Here is a 17,792-nt window from a genome sequence, read left to right as displayed (position 1 = left end):
TACAAATATATGCACACACAATGGAAAGAAGATGCGGTGGTGACATCGTTGCTGCAGTCATTATCTGCCAATGCGATCAGACTCCATCTCACATGGCGACGTGGATGAGACGGTACTGAAGAAAATTTGAGGATAACCTGCAGGATCACGGCAGGTGAGTTGACAGACATGGCGGCGGCGGAGGAAAAAGACGACGATGGAGCGGCTCTCAGAAAGAGAGAGAGAGAGAGAGAGGTGGTCGAGTGGCAGCGAGACGCCAAGAATCGCGCTGCTACATGACCCACCAAGCCGTCCCCCTCTTTACTGGTCGTCGTCGTCTCGTGCTGGTGCCAGCAGCCGGCGGCGGCGGTACTTGAAGGGGCTGCTACTGGTGAGCGAAGACGATACTTCTCTTCTAATTCGATGTTTGGGTCCACAGGCACTGCGCCAATATATTTGACCACTGTGGTTTGAGTTGGAAATCGAGATTCCATCAGCGACTTGGATTTAAGCATTTTGGAGATTATGACTTTGAATTCATCATGTTTTCGTTCGTGATAAGTGTCATCATTGATTGTTCATGGAATCAACGAGGCACACATCACAATGTGGGAATGTTCTTGAACTTCACATGTCATCTAAATAGTAACGATTTTGACTTTTGAGATTTGCTCGTTGACGGTCGACATGACATAGATTTACTAATAACAAGGAACGATTTGATGCTGTGTTGTATCATAAGGTGGGGAAGAGGCTCTTCTCCATTGCTCATCAAAAGACCATTGAGGTTTTCATCTCACTGACCATGAAGACCTGAGAACACAAGAGGTGATGATGGAAAGGGGAATGAGGTCCTGTTTGAGATATGGGAGTGGATAGAGACAGCACAAGAAGGTAGGTTTCAAAACTCAGATAATGATGTCATATCTGATGATTGAAAAGACCACAGATACAGATCTATCACTTAGTTACTGTCACAAAAATGGACTAGAAAACCTCTTATATTGGTTTCTCAACAACAGTGATATATGTTTGCCACCTCTTTCAAAAAAAATAAAAAACCCTATGTTCTCATAATTTATCTATAACAGAGATCAAAAATAAAAAAATAAAATACTAGCTTTTTAAATATATTTTCATAAGCTTTTTTTCATTCAAGCATTACGTAGAAAGGGGCGCCATTAGAACATCTCCTAAAACATGAAGATAATACTATTTATCCATAGGAATTCCTCTACTTGATAAATGTGGTGGAAGATGCAGCCTGGAGTATCAGCTAAGAGTCTATTTCACAAATACTGATTACTTCAACTAAATGCAGAAGCTTTGCCATATGGGAAGTTCCCAGAGATCATCAGTTGTAAACCAGATGGAAGAAGTAGGATTTATGGTGATGAGACACAAATATGCTAGCCATGAGGAAACTTGGATATGGTATCCTTTCATTTAGTTGTTCTCTATTTGGATTCCATGTCAAAAACTTGTCAGACTTTTCAACTAATGCCTGGCTAGTAGGGCAGGAGATGTAACCAAGTGGAACAGCTAAAAATAATAACTCACATTTGAAAGGCATGGAAGCTGCAGTCGGTAGAATGGAAGCAGGACAACAAAGTGAAACACTAACAGATCAGCTAAGGACTTGGATATCTGGTTTTCATTTGTTTTACTCCTGCAGAAAACACAGGTCAAAACTCAATCCAGATACTCTAGAGAGTAATGTGTTTCTCAAAATGAGATACAAGCACAGGTTCTTTCCAACGAAACTAAAATGTAACAACAAAATTATGATTACAAACTCTGAAATGTTAATCTTGTGCCGACGACACTTAAAAGGAAACATGTGGGTAAGGAGACAAAAAAAAAAAACTTGCCGCTTGACCGAAAAAATCCACAAGCTAGACACCTCAGCATCCATGTACATTGAACTTTAAGAACACTACCTTAGCTTCCATAATCCACCAGCATGTAAAAAACTACTTGGGCATGACTGGATGCATCTCGGCTTATTTTCCTGAGCTCTCTCTCGATTTTTTAACTATGTACTAAATACAGGGAATGATGGCATTTACATTCTGCTGCAAGTATGAACTGGACTCGAAACCTAACCCTGAAAACTTAAATAAGAACTATAAACAAGATATAATGACAATATTGGACTTAACTTCAATCTCTCTAATGTACTTTTTCAGGTATTGTTCTGAGTTATCTGCTGCACCTAGGGCCCATGATAATTGTCCAATGCTGTAAGTATAAGACAGTGAAAGCTCCAATCTGGTAATTAGCATCAGGAAGGGGAAGTGGAGCAGTAGTAAACTAACCACACTTCAGCAAGCAAATATGTATGATGAGTACATCTAGTGGACCCAGCTGGCTCAAGGATGAAGTATGATGCTGATATTGTCATGCCTCTTCATTCTCAGGGAGAAGACTGCACCTCAATAAGAATTTATACCTAGAAATGCATTAGTTCACATACTTTTTGCAAACGTTAGAGAGAGCCAAATAACACATGAAAGCTAGATAACTAACTTACATGGAACATATCAATGGAGCCCAAATAACCAGATACTGGTCAACCTTCTCTTATACACTAAACCATAGTGACTGCACACAAGAGCAACAATAGAAAATTGGAGTTAAAAGCAATGGAGCGATTTATGGCTAGTGGACAGATGGCCATGGGCCCTCATCATGCTTTGTAATCTTAAGAAACTATATTCTGGCTACACTTGCAGGTAATAACTTACAAGCTATATGTGCTCTGAATCTGTATAGCCACCAAAAAGAAGCAAAGAAGTGTTAATACAAGGCTTATCAGGCAAAAGTTGCTCTGTCTGGGAAATCGGTTTGGCAGTCTGTGCCCTATCAGAAGAAGGAAAAGCTAGCGAGAGCGAAAGCAAAGCTGTTGAACCATCACCATCATCCACTGCAGTAGCAGGCATCTTGTCTAGATTACCCTGCACAACTTGTGTAGATAACAAAGGCAAGGTATCCTGTTTTATTGGTCCCCTGTTTCCCCCCAAAGCCAATTCAAGATCCGGGGCACTAGATTCAGGTGAATCTTCATCATCTGAAGAAAGAACATATATTAACTTGTCTTCCTTTGCACTTGTTGCACGACTTAAATCAATTGGGAAGTATCTTTCAGCATTTCTTAAGCTTTCAGATACGTTCTCATGGTAGACGCTGTCATTTATTAAGCCAGATGGTAAAGGTTGTATCTTTGAAGATAATTTACTGCTTAGAGTTTCTTCCTTAAGTCTACAAGCAGCATGCCCTCCATTATCAAGCCTTGTCTTTTTGTGTTGCTCAGCACTCAAAGATGTGCAGCTTGCCTCGTCTTTCCACTGCATTGCATCAGCAGTGGGTTTTAACATATGACCAGCAGAATTTCTTATCATTTCCACTGAGCTGGGTTGTGCACGTTTCCGATTAGGCTTTGATTCCCAGCTAAGACTGTCTACTTGTACAACATTTTCTGATCGTTGACTGTACAAAACAACTTCACTCGTTATAAAATTCTCTTTTTGCTTGATTCTCTGAAGATCTGTTTCATTGCCTGGTCGAAGAAGTAGAGACAATATGAGAAGAGTATATGGTATATCACAAAATGTAAGTCAACCTTAAGACAACTCACCTTGACAACAATTTAATGAAAACAAATATGCTGGGTCTTCACAGTTACTAATTTTTGTACCACTGGCATGAACATGATGTTCGGAATCATTTTTGCTGTCTAAATCATTAGCAAGTTTGTCCTGACATAAAACAACACGATAACCAAACGGGTGAGATTAAAGGACCAACAGAAAAAGACATGATAAAATAACAATACAAACTTGATTTAAGTTAGCACCAACAATTCAACAGCATGTATCTTTTCTTTGGAGGAAGATAAGACATTTGCATGTCCACCAGCGAGTAGACCAAGTGAAGAAAAATTTATAGGAAAATGCAAGGCAGCCCATGCATGCAGACCTTCCAGAATGCCTCAGAATGTGTTTGAGAAAAACATAAAGGCATTATCATGTGTTATTACTAGCACGAGAATTGAATCATTAAAAAAATGAGAACAGCATCATCAAAGATACGTGATCAACTAAAAATGACAAACAAACAAAGAGAACCTTCAAGACTGAGGTAAAACTCGTCTCCAACTCGACCAATGGTCTCTAACTCTCTAGTGCCAGATGATGCAAATTCAAAGACATAGATTAATCACCATGATTAGTAAGTTATTTCTTGGTGAAACAACTACTGATGCAAAGAGCATGGCCGGCTCATCAACTCAGCAAGTAACAGCAGATTATACAGAAGTAGCCCATCATTTTAGACCCACAATTTTGATGGCCCATCAGGTTTATTTATTCAACTCTGGTCCTAGGTTCAAGTGAAGGTTGGCCCAACTCTGTTCAAATATGCAGAATAAATGACTTATGCATATTTTAGTTCTATTAATTCTTAATATTTTTCAGCCATTCCTTTTTGTCCTGGGATCTGCTAGATTGGTTAATCACATATGAGATTTAAAAACCAAGGTATGCAATTTCGAATAATACCATTCGGTATAGGCGGTACGTATCGGTCCGTCAGTTTACCGATACACGGACCGTCCCTTACTGGACGGAACGAAAAATATATATATATATATGTATATATATATTATAATAAAAGGCAACGTCGGGTCACCTTTTTCGGTGACGTTGCCGAGGCGACGCGATGTCACCCGCGTAGGAGAAGGAAAAGGCGACGTCGCCCAGCCTGAGAGAAGAGAGTATACAGTTTACTGCTCGGTATACAGTTTCGTACCGTACCGAGCAAACGTCGAAACTTCGATACGGTACGAAATTGCATACCTTGTTAAAAACTATATCAATATAAGGTAAAATTCTTGATTAGAGTGACTTGATAACACTTGACTTCTGCTCCTCCATTTACCTTGATGCAAGTGCCCTATAGGCAAAATACCATCTCTGCAGCTACCAAAGCAAAAGAAGACAAGCTGACAGATGTTGAGTAAAAGCTTGACAAAGTTCAACTACAGCTCCAGGAAACTGTGTATCCTTGTTTCTAACTTTATCCTACCACATCTATGTACTTGATATTTCTGAATTTTCTCATAATTCCATGCATGGGAAAAACCAATCAGGTTATGCTTACATGCAAACAAGTTTTGTTGAGCAGAACTAAATTATGAACAAGAGCATTTTTTTCCTTTTTTTGATTCGTACGTCTTTTTTTCAAAAGGAAAAATTATATTAACTCAGAAGTCTGTTACATACCAACACATGCTCCTCGGAGCACAAAAAAGAGGCAAAGCCAGAAGTCCAATTTGTCCTCCATAAATCAGAGGACTAATATGCCTTTTTTCTTGTGTTTGTTTTAACTGTTGTTTTAAGATTGTAATAATGATAGAACTAAAGCATCATTATCTTTGAAAAGGTCAATCAGCTTTGATAATAGACTGGGTGAATATCATATACATATGAAATAACCTGTTTGTAGAGAAAAACACATTTCAGATGGGGAAAAGGATCTAGTTAACCATCAAGGACCTGTACATGAATGAATTGGGATTTATAGCACCATGAAATACAAGAAGCTGTAATATCCCAATGCTACATGGATTACATTTCCTACCACTGAACTCTATTTATTGCAATATTATTGTCCAGCTAAAAGATTGAATCTTATTCGTTGCTTCAAATGAAGTTTTGTCAAGTATCCCTCCACCTCTCTTTGCACGACTAACCATAATCAAATCATCTTATCCAAGGATTGACATTTTGATTATTGGACCCACACTGGTCCATGGTCGGGCCAGCATGGGTCTGGTCCATGCTGGTATACAGTGACACTGTACAACAAAACGTACTGAGGTACCAAGAAGGGGTGGAAACAAACCCAAATCCATAGTTAAAAAAAGGACTGCACTGCCCCCCCGGTTCATGCCCAGACCAGTAAACCGGTTAGTGCAAACCGGTCTGAACAAAATGGAGTACCTTGATCTCATCCGAATGGGGCATCTATAAACCTCAAATGGACATGTTCATACCATCTTAAAAGGTTCTCATGATATCTGAATAAAAAGTCTAATTAGCTCTTTTGAGTGAAAATAAGGTCAGTAGCAAAGGCATCAAAGCCAACCCCACTAAGATCAGTGCATGACCATGAAACTCATGATGCATTTGGTGTTGGCATTGAGCATCTGACCGAAGGACAATTGTGATTTTATTATACATATAATATAACATAATCATTCTCTTAACCAAAATGCAAGGATTCAAAGAAAAACTGTCCAGGCTAAGGAATACAGGCATCTAGCATTTTGTATATGTTTAGAAAGATCCTAGTTGTTCATTAAAACAACAATGTGAGCTAGTATATGAAGGATCCATCATTGGTTTTAATGATGCAAATCATTTCCAGAGGTAATTGCAAGATGCCCCTTGAACCAAATTCCATTGGCACATAAATGATATTGGAAAAAGTACGAGGCCATGAGATATGCACCAGAATTTGGAAAAAAAAAAAAAAAAGAACTTACCAGGCTAGTGGGCTCATTTTCCATTTCTATAGGCAATCGCTCAATGTCTATCTGGAGCTTTGGCTCTGAATAACCAACAGGGCCACTATTAATGTTAGGCTTTAGCTCTGGATAAGCAAGAGGGGCACAAGGAATCTGAGGGTTTGGCTCTGGATAAGCAATAGCGACACTAGGAAGCTGGCTGATGTTCTTCAATGAGCAGCTTGCAGGAAGCGAGCATGAAGCCTGCTCTGTTAGCACTTTATCATCAGCAATGGCCTGATGAAAGGTCTTCTGAACAAGAGGCTGCTCTGAGTTGAGAACCTCATTCTCATCTCCTGATGTTGGAATATTCTGAAGATCAATGCAGTTACCAAATTTAGATGACTTTGCCTTGGGTGATCTGTCAGACCTTGACAACTTCTGAGAATTCTCATCAGATATATCAATAGAGCTACAAAGTCCAGAAACAGCTGGGGTAGGCAGATCACGGACAGTAGGTTCCAAGTTCAAATTGGAAATAGAAGGTTTTTTCTCCAGATCAGGCAGGTTCGTGAAGCTTCTTTTATTTCTTCCTCTAAATACACCCCAAAGATAAAATAACTTGTTCCAACCTGAAATAGCAGAGAGCAGCCAGTAATTCAGATGATATTTGTACCACATAAAATTGCATCAAGCATGAAGATTGTGAATCTTATACAACAGACTATGCAAAGGTAACTCCCTCCATTCTCCCTCTAGTGTGGGTTATTAGAGTTAAAGCTGTTGCTTACGTTGGGAGTTCTCTGGCAATACATTTGATGGGAATATAAGAAGTTCCACTGCATCTATATTGCCTATGAGAGCTAAATCATTTTTTAACATATTTTCCAACAGCTTCCAATAGTATTTGTCATAACTGCACAAGATGAAGCATAATTAAACATAAAATACTGCATCAACATATAGATCCTATGATAATTCACAATGAAAAGAATACTCAATGAAATGACCTTTCAGTATCTTTAGCAAAGAAGAAAAGAGCAATGTTTTCTTCTTTGGGGCTGTTTTCATAAAACTGTAAAGGCCATGAGATTAGGCGAGGTACTTCCTCCAGTTGGACCTTGCAAGGAAAGTGTGTTGCCACTTCAAGTGCTTTAGGTGAGACATAAGCCGACAAGTGAGCCTGAATGCCATCAAAAAGTGCAGGAGGCTTGGCAGTTCTCAACACCTCAAAAGCACCCCTGCACAAAATAAACAAAAGTAGAAAGAATCATAATGCTGGACTTCCTACTAATGGTATCAAATCATCTACAAGATCAATAAATAAACACGATTCAAAATGCACTGCATGAACTAGAAAGAAAAACAAATCATACTGCCAAATGTACTCGAGCTCTGGAATTACTGAAGCTTTTAATGGATGTGTTGGAAACGAAGCTTGATCAAGCAAGATTTGTATGATTGGCTTCATGTTCAGGTCATCTGCAGCATCAAGAGATGCTCCTTCTCTAGAACAAAATATAGTTTTCTTATGGTCATCCATTTTCTGCTTCATGTGGATGGAATTTGTTGCTTTGCTAAAATTGTGCACATCAGCTGCACCTTCCACCATAGGCAGGTTTCCAGAACTTAAAAAATTAGATGTAAAATCACTAGATGTTGATTCCGAATTTACATCAGTACCGGACAAAGAAACTTCCTCAGATTGATCCGGTGATCTAACACTTCTTTTTGTTCCAAATTTCCAACTCAACACCTCGACTGCATCTTTCGACTTGATGCTTCTGTTATCCATATCCCTTAAACTTTGTTCAGAAGAAGGCTTCACGGCAGACATGCGAAGCTTGTCCACAGCACAGAACTGTGCTGAATGATCTGTTTCTTTACACCTTTGGAAATGTTGTAATCGATCGCCAACTGAAGCACCCTGCCTTGAGTTGCTTAAAGAGGTATGGTCCTTGGTATTATCATCCCTATGTGTCAGTTCGGCAGGCTGAGGTTCATTGGATTGTCGCTGAGTTAAGATACTGCAACATGAAATAAGCAAAGCAGAGATTCAAGTAGGGACAAGTACCTTGGGAACAAGTTGAAAAAGCTTTTGATCTTCATTCTTGCATGATTTCATTGAAGATGTCCTTCCAGAAGGTCGTGAAAGACATGATGACGGCTGCTGCTTCACTTCATTAGCTAAGGAACCGCAAAATGTTCAGTTATAATTTAACTAAAATGATGATGAACAGAAAACAGACAAACTACAAAGTCAAAACAGAAGTTTTATTTACCTGAACTAGTTGCATCAATTGAAACCCTATTGTTGCCAGTATTGCTTGAATCAGATGCCCTTTTTAATTTGTCATCATACTGTTGAACCTTTGAGTTGATTTTTGGAGAAAAAACACTGGTGGCAGATACTGAAGGATTGACAAAGCGGCAATTGGATGTAGAAGTTTTTTTATCTACTACACTCCTTTCTTTCACTTGTTGCACGCCTCTAGGATTATCAGGCTGCGGTGAGTTAAGTGACTGCGACTTGCTCATTGTCTTGACACTGGGGACGATTGAACTCTCATTTCTAAATGAAGCAGATTTTGTGATTGTTTGTGACGATCCTTTTCTTGAGCTGCTTGAGTTAGATTCCTTTATCATTTTTTTATTCTGAGGAATACTCGCCAGCAACTGTTTTACTTTTGGCACTTTTAAGTTGTTAAAAGAAACTGACTTTGATAGAGGTCCTGGTACAAACCAAATTACAATTTGAAAATTTTATGAACATGTAGAAGTAGAAATGATAAAACAGAATTGTCCAATTGAGAACAGAAAAAGGAAATGCACAATCAATATAGCAATACAAAATTACCTCTTGGTGGCTCAATATGTGCATGTGGCTTGGATGCATCAGGATCAGAAGACGTTTTCGAGTGAGCAACAGGCCGAGAGATACCTTCTGACTGACTACAAGATGTAATCAAGGCAGATGGTTTTACCTGAACAAGATCAGGTTTGCTGAAGGAGTTCTCATGTGATAGCAGATTAGGTTTGCTTGGAATGCTTGTCCCAGTGGAAGGACTGCATGCTTCAAAGATTTTTTCCTTTGTAACAGAAGTAGCCTCTGAATTCTCCCCCTTCATCTTAGATGAAATTGAGCTACCTAGTTCTTTATTATATATTTTAATGTCTGGATCAACTGCCTTATTTTCTACACAAGGCAAACTTTTTGATGTGCTTTCAATATTCTGTCTGTCTGTATCTAAGCATGGTGCTTCTACTGCTTCAAATTGTGCTTCAGATTTTCCTATCATTTGATTTTCAGCCTCTTTGAGTTGACATTCTTCACATAACCACTCACCTTCAGGAACTTTATCCAACATTATTCGCATACAGTAACTGATCAAAATCAAATTTCCATTAAACATGATATTCCAATGAAAAGCATCTCATATGAAAAACTCAAGCACTATAAACTTACGTATGCTCTGCACCATCACTGCACCTGCTACAAATAGCAAGCAACTCCTCCTGACCTGAATCTCCACAGATGTCACAGACTTTTACCTGCAATGGATTAAATATGGAATATAAAAGCAGATTTCATAATTACCAAATTCTCCAGTATTAAGTTACTAATGGATATTTATGGGTCTATGCATAAACAAGATGGATAATTGCCACACTTTGATATATCATAAGATCTCTATGCTATTTAAATATGCATGAGGCATAAAAACTACTGAAATTGAAAGTTGACTGGACCTTCTGCAGAAAAAATTGGCATAACCACTATGTAATAATCTGCTGATGAACCATAATTTTAAGTGATAAATCATTCTATAACCAGCACACCTATCACAGGCATATTAGACAGAAATTTAACTGAACTCATACATATAGTAGGAATTAATTAATTATTGAAACTAACCTTTTGCATATGTACATACAGACATATAATTTCCTTTTTTTCACATTTTTTCTTGTTTCCACCATGAAGAGTGAAGAATAACAAGTAATGAACCATGATGGCTCACTTAGATACATTGTTTATGTTTTTGCATACATCTGCAGCCACAAGCAAAAATAGTATAAACTAGAAAATCACCCATCAAAACATGAAACTCCCCTCAAGGCCTTGCAAGGCAGTCGGGAGAAAATAAACAATGGCATAACAAGCTATCTTTAACTTAGGTATACCAGTGTTTTCTCAGGCTAGATTTTAGAATTTTTAATGAAGCATGGGTAAGGTTGCAAGAAACCAAAACAACATGAAGCTAACATGCTGATATGCCTAATATTGAAAATAAAAAGATAAAATGACATGGACATGAAAAAAAATATTTCCAATATATATATACATACATATATATACATATATATATACACATATATTATATAAACATACATATATATACATATATATGGGTGTGTGTGTGTGTGCGCGTGCGCGCAGGCATAATACCCATATCTGCAATATTTTCACCATGCATACGAATGGATCAAGAACATGAAACTCGTTTATAATGTTAATTTATTTAGTTACATAACGTAGTAAATAAAGTAAGTAACTAGCAACTTTAATCTAATTATCATTAAAAATCATTTTCAATGAACATTCACGAAAAAAAGTAGAGTCCATAAATAATCTCCAAGAGTAACCCAAAAGTATACAATACTTTAATAATTGTTAAAATTGGATACTAAGAAAATGTCTTGGCACTTATCAGAAGAACCTCCAAGTCTCAAATGCAACATATATCTAATATGAACACAGCAATATATTTGACAGTATCTCATTTTCATACAAAGTTCTGAATTATCTAACGTAGAAGCAAATGATTCAAAATAGATTTCTATAACTAGTGCACCTTGTGGCCAACAAAGAGGCATTCTTATAAAATTGGGAGTCTACTGTTTAATATGAAGTATACAAATGCATCTAATATTTTAGCCACCATCAGAGGCGGGAGAGTTCAGGTAGTTACCTAAGCCTTATGAGCCATCATCAGCCCTTTATCTGTAATTTTACTAAGAATTATCTAAGTTAATGGTTGCTTATTCTACAAGGTCCTTTCAGTAGTCTGAGGGAAATAATCTATATCACTGGAACGACCTCAGGTTCCCATTAATAAATTTTATGTAGTAGTTCAAGATACAGTCATTTTTATTACCTCCCACTGCATGATGAGCACTGAACAAAGTGACAACTGATTAGGATGAGGATTGCTGGTCATGGATGAAGTTATTCTATGAAGATGATTGCTGTATGCCATTACAAACTAGATTTAGAAGCAATCACACTGATACACCACATTACTAACTCAAAGACCACATAATTCAACAAATTTTTTTATGGCTTACAAAAACTTTGGTTCAATGATCAGTTCGTCCATGAATTCTGCACTGTTCTCCTTTCCAGAACAGAATCCTGAGATGACTTCTAGTTACCCTAAATCTAACCAAAACGGCAAAAGATTCAGACAAGGTTCGCAAATCCTTGAAATCCACAATCAGCAAGATACACACACCATTTTCAAGTAAACATAAAAAATTAGAAATCTCTTTACTATCTCAAACAACACAGAGTGCACAACAGGAGAAACGACTAAATTTTTTGACATATATAACATGGAAAATTTATCTAAAAACTTTATCATCATTTCAGTGTACACCAACATACACAACCTCGACCCTCATTGGTGGAATTATAGTGTGAATGATTCAGTACTTATCTATAGTAAGGTACCACATAAACATACTGTCAATTGCCTGACTTAAAAAGAATCTAAATTAACAAGTTTCTAAAGAATAATTCAAAAAAGAAAAAAGCAAAGTCATGAACTTACATCATCTTCAATTTCTGCTGAAATTTCACACACTGAGTTTGGTTGCAATGGCTGCCATGATATCGGAGAAGTTGGCTTGGGTTTATCAGGTTGCTCGACATCTGTGATGCCCTTTATTTCCTCATGAGGCTGGAACCTACTGTTATCACCCTTTTCAGTTCCCAAAAATACATCAGCTGTTGAAGAAACTAACTGAGGCTGACTCTCTCCATTATCTTCTTTGCTAGTTCCATGTGCAATATCCTTTCTCACATCAACATTACCAGCAACCAGTTTCCTGTTTATTGGAAATTTCTCATCATCAATAGAGCACTGAGTAAGACTTCCCTTCTTCAATGAATCTGAATCTGTTAATTGCGCTTTTAGAGATGTATTACTACTTGAATGTGGGTCTTCTATACCATCAGCCTTCTGACACAAGATATCATCTCTTAGACTACAAGTGGCACTAATCTTCACTGAATAATTTCCATTTCCTTCAGACCTCTTATCCTCTTCAACTTCACTATTGTTACAGTCATCAGCAGCCTCTTTCTGAATTTCCTTTTCATCATTCTTAACAAGCAAACCATCTGTTGATCTGGAGATGACTTTGTCATATGATTCCCCAAGATGAGAATGAATTGCAGAATTAGCATCTTTATAAACATGTGAATCATTTTCTAAAGGACACTGTCGTCTATGTTTTTCTTCAGTAATATCTGAAGTTTTCCCCTGTTGCAAATCAGCTGGTTTGCTGCCATTTGACGAAAAAGGACTACCAGGGGTGGAACTAGTTTGTTCTTGAAGGTAGTTATTATCTTCAACTGTATCTAAAGTGACCTTTGAACTGATGACAACATTCTCAGATGCATCATGTTCTACTGATTCTCTAAATGTTTCTTTAATTTCAGAATTTTCAATAGAAGAATCATGACTTGAACTGGAACTTAATAAATGACTAGTTTCACTACATGCACTCTTTTGCTTATCATATACTCTGCTCTTAACAACATGACTACTGGTGGCAATATAAGAACAGCTATCATCTTCTTTTCTGGAGGAGATACCAGAAGGTCCACCCTCAATTTTTGATTCCATAGGTGGTGAAAGTCGGTTAAAGTGCAAACATGAAGAGCAAAGAGCAGAACACACGTTGCATGTCCCAGGTTCTGCTCTAGTGTGGTGATCCTCGAGTATGTTTAAGCATTTAGTTTCAAGCAGAAAATTTCCCTGTGTGGCAACACATAAAGAAGGCCAAGTGTAAGTTGTTTCACATGTTTCATAAGCACAAAAGTTACATACATAATTCAGTGTTGACCATATCCTGGGTCCAAATGACTTCACACTTCCAGTGTTACAAAAAAAAAACACAAGAACTATGAGAGATGCCAATGTCAATGTTCACAGAAATATGTTCAAAAATCTTGAAGAAAGAAAAACTAGTTTGCAACAACAGGATTAGCACAAAAAAATGTATCCACAAGTTGAGACAAAATACTTAAAATACCTACTGCAGTAATAAGATAACATACAATGAGATTATCAAGATATTACTGAAAAAAATATAAAACAGCAAGTAAAATAAAGACCACCACATGCAGGAACTAAAACTCCTCTTCTTCTCCTTCTCCACCTCTCCTCCTCCTCACCCCTTCTGGTGCTGCAGTACCTACCAGCATATCATAAATTAGTATGTTAGTTCGTATAGGGCCCATGCTAGGCCGACCAAGGAATGGTATGGATCCAACATCTGAGATTTTAAACCATGATTGTAACCATCATTACCACGACCATCAGATATCATTGTTGACATCACTAGTATTGTCACCATCTCGACCATCTCTTGATCACCTATACCTCCACCATCAATGCCACCACCACCATCACCAACTATTGCCACTACCAAATAACACCATTCACCACCACTGCCTTTGTCCCTCCCGCCACAACGACCTAGTACAACCACCCATGATCACTACCACCAACATTTAGCCACCACCATGAGCACTACTGTATCCACCACCAACAATATTGTCATTGCTGTAACCATCATCACCATTGCTACTGCCACTGTGGATATTACCATTGTTATCACCATTGACCATGGTCGCTACCATGGCATTTACCACCAATACTGCCTCTATCTCCAACACTCCCACCATTTGCCCATCCCCGTTATTGCTATCACTACCACCACTATCTATGCTATTGTCACTGTTATCATCACCAATGGCCAATGCATCAATCATCACCACCATCAGCCACTACTACTACCAACATCAACTATTATTAACGATCACCACCCTGCCAATGGCCATTGGCCATCACTGTCACAACAAATGCTGCCACCACTTGGGTGGTGGTGCATGACCGTTCCTAGTTGGTGGAGCAACTTGTCTGGTTAATTCCGATAACAAATGAGACCTCAGCTTGCTATCTAGCTACGGGGAGGCATCCCACCATGGCCAGCTTCTTAGAGGGACCACGGCCATTTAACCCACAAAAGTTTCGCAATAACACATTTATGATGCCCCTTGATGTTTTGGGCCACATGCATGCTATATTGATATATTCAACGAGTCTATATAGACTCAGCCGACAAGCCCTGGTAATCTTAAAAAAATTCTCGGTTGCAACATGACAAAGCATTTTTACGAGTGCAATTTACTTACAAAAGCACAATCCAAATGTTTCAAACTATGCTGCAAAGTAAATTTTAGATGTGAAACTCTAATACAACCATTTCCTTGAGAGGAAAATTAAGTAAAAATGATCATATCCTTATTTTCTTTGTCATGGCCCTAAGTGAGGTGTAGAGTTATGTCTCTGTGAAACTAAAGGAAGAAAATAATAAAATTAAGGCTCTTTTGCTGGTAGGTCCATAAGGTGTATAACTGAAGCATCAACAACACTTTACACCGAGGGGCATTAAAGATTTGCAATGCAATTCAGCTAGTTTTCAAGATATCAAGAAGCAGATTACAAAAAACAGAATGCTTCTAACTGGTTTCCACAGAGAAATTTGGAAATAAAAGCTAATTAATTACTAGAATTAACTAAATAAAAAATTAAAAATAGTTGACTAGGAAGCTCAATTATAAAAATTATCAGAAAAAGGTCAAGATCAATTATTCTTATGCTTGTATCTCCAAATTATCGTATCTTACATGCAAGCTATGAGAAACTAACCAATGTGACTCCTAATACATTATAATCATGATGCTCAAATCAGCAGTCTTGTACTCTTATTAAGAAACAGCTAATAACTAACATAATAATGTCAATTACAGAGAACGATCCCATGAAAATTCTAGTTTTCATTGATGCTGCCAAAAAAATAGACAAGTACCAATTGTATGCAAAAGAAAGCATAAGACTAAAATGTAAGGATAAAAATTACAAAAACAGAGTCAAGAACTTACCTCAGTTGAGTGTCTCACCGAATCCGTCCTCTGAGGCCCGTAGTCACACTCATCAACAGGACCTTGGATGCGGCAAGTCCCTTGAAGTATTGGCGTGATCTAGAAAGCAGGTTCAGAACCCATATCAATTATAACAATCAGCATAGAATGAAGTAAACCAAATAATGAAAAAAAAGCAAAAAAATTATCACCACCACTAGACTATTAAACAAAAAGACTCGTCAACGGACACATCAAGATCTGTCATTTACCATCATTAACCATTTCCCCTACCTAATAAAACAGAAGCACAAGGGCATGGAACCATGCGGCCATATCAGAATGCCTAGAAACCACAAACTAGAGTGAATTAATATGCAAAAAGAATTAATCTTTCTCCAACAAGAAACATAATATCTATATAAAGGAACCCAAATTTCCACTCCAATTGAATACACACGCAGATAACATCAAGTACGGAGCAAGAAAAGAATCATAAAGCGAACAAATCATTCCGCCAAGAAAGGCAAGGGCCGAAGCAGATCCAACTGATCACAGATGCGAATGCGGGATCATGATCAAGAGCCGGAAAGGGGGGCAACTTTACATGCCTCCGGTCGCGGGAGCCTCTCGGTGGCGTCGTAGAGCTCCGTCAGGGCGCGTTCCCGGCGGTTCCTCATCTTCCCGAGTCGGCCCTAATCGGATTGCGCCTCCCTTGGGTTCCGGCCCTCTCTGCCGCGCTGGGAATTAGGGCTCCAAGGCTTCTGAGGAGAAGATGAGGGCGGAGATTGGCAAGGAGGCGGAAGCTGTCGTGCGCCGGGGTCGAGACGCCGTAATAATTAACAACGCTGGGGTTTTTATTGGAAGCGAAGGGACGGAAAAGAGAGACGGGTGAATTGGGGCGAAGAAATGGAGAGGCAAAAGATCATTTCTTTGGGATACATATATATACATAGAGCGAGAGGTAACTCTCGGTTATCACGTGAACCGCACGTGATGATTTTAATACATCTATTCATAATTATCGGATCATATATTTAATTTTTTTTTGTAAAAAAAGAAAATATATTTAACTAAAAATAAATGATCTTAAAAACAAAATTGATCGAATTCTCAGACAAACTTTTTATTTTGGATTTTTCTTAATTAGTGTCTCTTTTATTTTTTTCGTTGATAAGATAAGCCAAGAAACTTACCTTATCTTTTCATGAATTAGTGTCTCTTAGATGATCTATTTTTTTATATATTAATATTTTTTTAAAAAATAAACTTAGTTATAGTATTTTTAAATAGATAATATTATTTTTGGCACATTCACAAAAATATTATAATCCTATTCACAAACATTATAATTAACATAAAAATTAATTTCTTTTTACATGTTGATGTTCCTAGGACCGATAAGAAACATTTTTTTCATATGAGTTTACTGTGTTCTGTATCAAAAATATTACAACCCTATTTAAAAATATTATAACTTTAATAACAGTTAATCGATTCACTTTGTGGATCGATCTACTGCAAAAAAAAAAAAAAAAAAAAAAATTATTTTTTTTTATCAAGGCCATTTTGATTGTAGATATAGAAAAATGAGGTCTCCTATCTTAAAAATATTAATTGCTAAAACAATTCTTAATTCGAGTTCTCGTATGGCTTAAACAATAATATTTCGCTAGCTATTGAGATTAAGGGTAGTACCGTTCGTACTAAGATTATAAAAAATTACTAATTAAGTTATTGAGTATTTAGAACTTCTAATTCTAATTTTTTTTTATTCTTTTTAGATTCTAAGTATTCATTATTGGCGAACGATAGTAATTTTACTTATCAAGGAAACTTTAAGAATTATAGAAATTAGTTCAAAAGGAAGATAAAAATATGTTCAATAATCTGGTTTGATCTTGTAGTCCAAATAATTCCTTTGAATTATTTGTTTCTATCAATTGATTCCAAAACTTATGCTATAGTTCTATCTAAAACACACATTATAAGAATTTTTATTTATTGCTTTGAATTGAAAACTTAATTTTATATGACTAAACTCATTTGAGTCTTTGGTAATTTGTTTGGGCTTTGAACATTCTTATG

The 17,792-nt window shown here is 37.3% G+C and overlaps 1 protein-coding gene across 8 annotated transcripts; it reads right to left on the bottom strand.

Moving 5' to 3' along the window:
• Positions 1-74: 74 nt before the first annotated feature.
• Positions 75-16,609, bottom strand: LOC103978646 (ASI1-immunoprecipitated protein 2). 8 transcript variants are annotated; one of them, XM_065142926.1, is made up of 17 exons: positions 16,316-16,609; positions 15,726-15,824; positions 12,322-13,533; positions 9,954-10,039; positions 9,345-9,871; positions 8,770-9,219; positions 8,562-8,674; positions 7,864-8,480; positions 7,498-7,728; positions 7,279-7,403; positions 6,527-7,119; positions 3,617-3,737; positions 2,727-3,538; positions 2,513-2,583; positions 2,298-2,407; positions 1,540-1,648; positions 75-792 (listed from the first exon to the last, which is right to left on the bottom strand). In XM_065142926.1, the coding sequence occupies exons 1-13, from the start codon at positions 16,382-16,384 to the stop codon at positions 2,730-2,732; spliced, it is 5,052 nt and encodes a 1,683-aa protein (XP_064998998.1). In that variant the 5' UTR covers positions 16,385-16,609; the 3' UTR covers positions 75-792; positions 1,540-1,648; positions 2,298-2,407; positions 2,513-2,583; positions 2,727-2,729. The 8 variants fall into 8 exon arrangements, with proteins under 8 accessions (XP_064998998.1, XP_018679272.2, XP_064999000.1 ...); XM_018823727.2 differs by lacking the exon at positions 75-792 and having other exon boundaries at positions 1,396-1,648; XM_065142928.1 differs by lacking the exons at positions 75-792; positions 1,540-1,648 and adding an exon at positions 15,999-16,050 and having other exon boundaries at positions 1,744-2,407; positions 16,312-16,609.
• Positions 16,610-17,792: the final 1,183 nt, after the last annotated feature.

The sequence above is a fragment of the Musa acuminata genome, chromosome BXJ3-3 (assembly GCF_036884655.1).
Source record: "Musa acuminata AAA Group cultivar baxijiao chromosome BXJ3-3, Cavendish_Baxijiao_AAA, whole genome shotgun sequence".
In the NCBI taxonomy this organism is placed as follows: Eukaryota; Viridiplantae; Streptophyta; class Magnoliopsida; order Zingiberales; family Musaceae; genus Musa; species Musa acuminata.
This window is presented reverse-complemented; position numbering and strand designations above follow the sequence as displayed.

Bases quoted from the DNA above. Each gene is read 5' to 3' on its own strand.
- LOC103978646 (XM_065142926.1), bottom strand. From the start codon at position 16,384: ATGAGGAACCGCCGGGAACGCGCCCTGACGGAGCTCTACGACGCCACC. The intron at 10,040-12,321 runs GTAAGTTCATGA...AATCCATTGCAG, and splicing joins CAGCAGAAATTGAAGATGAT to GTAAAAGTCTGTGACATCTG. The intron at 7,120-7,278 runs GTAAGCAACAGC...CTGCTATTTCAG, and splicing joins ATTGCCAGAGAACTCCCAAC to GTTGGAACAAGTTATTTTAT.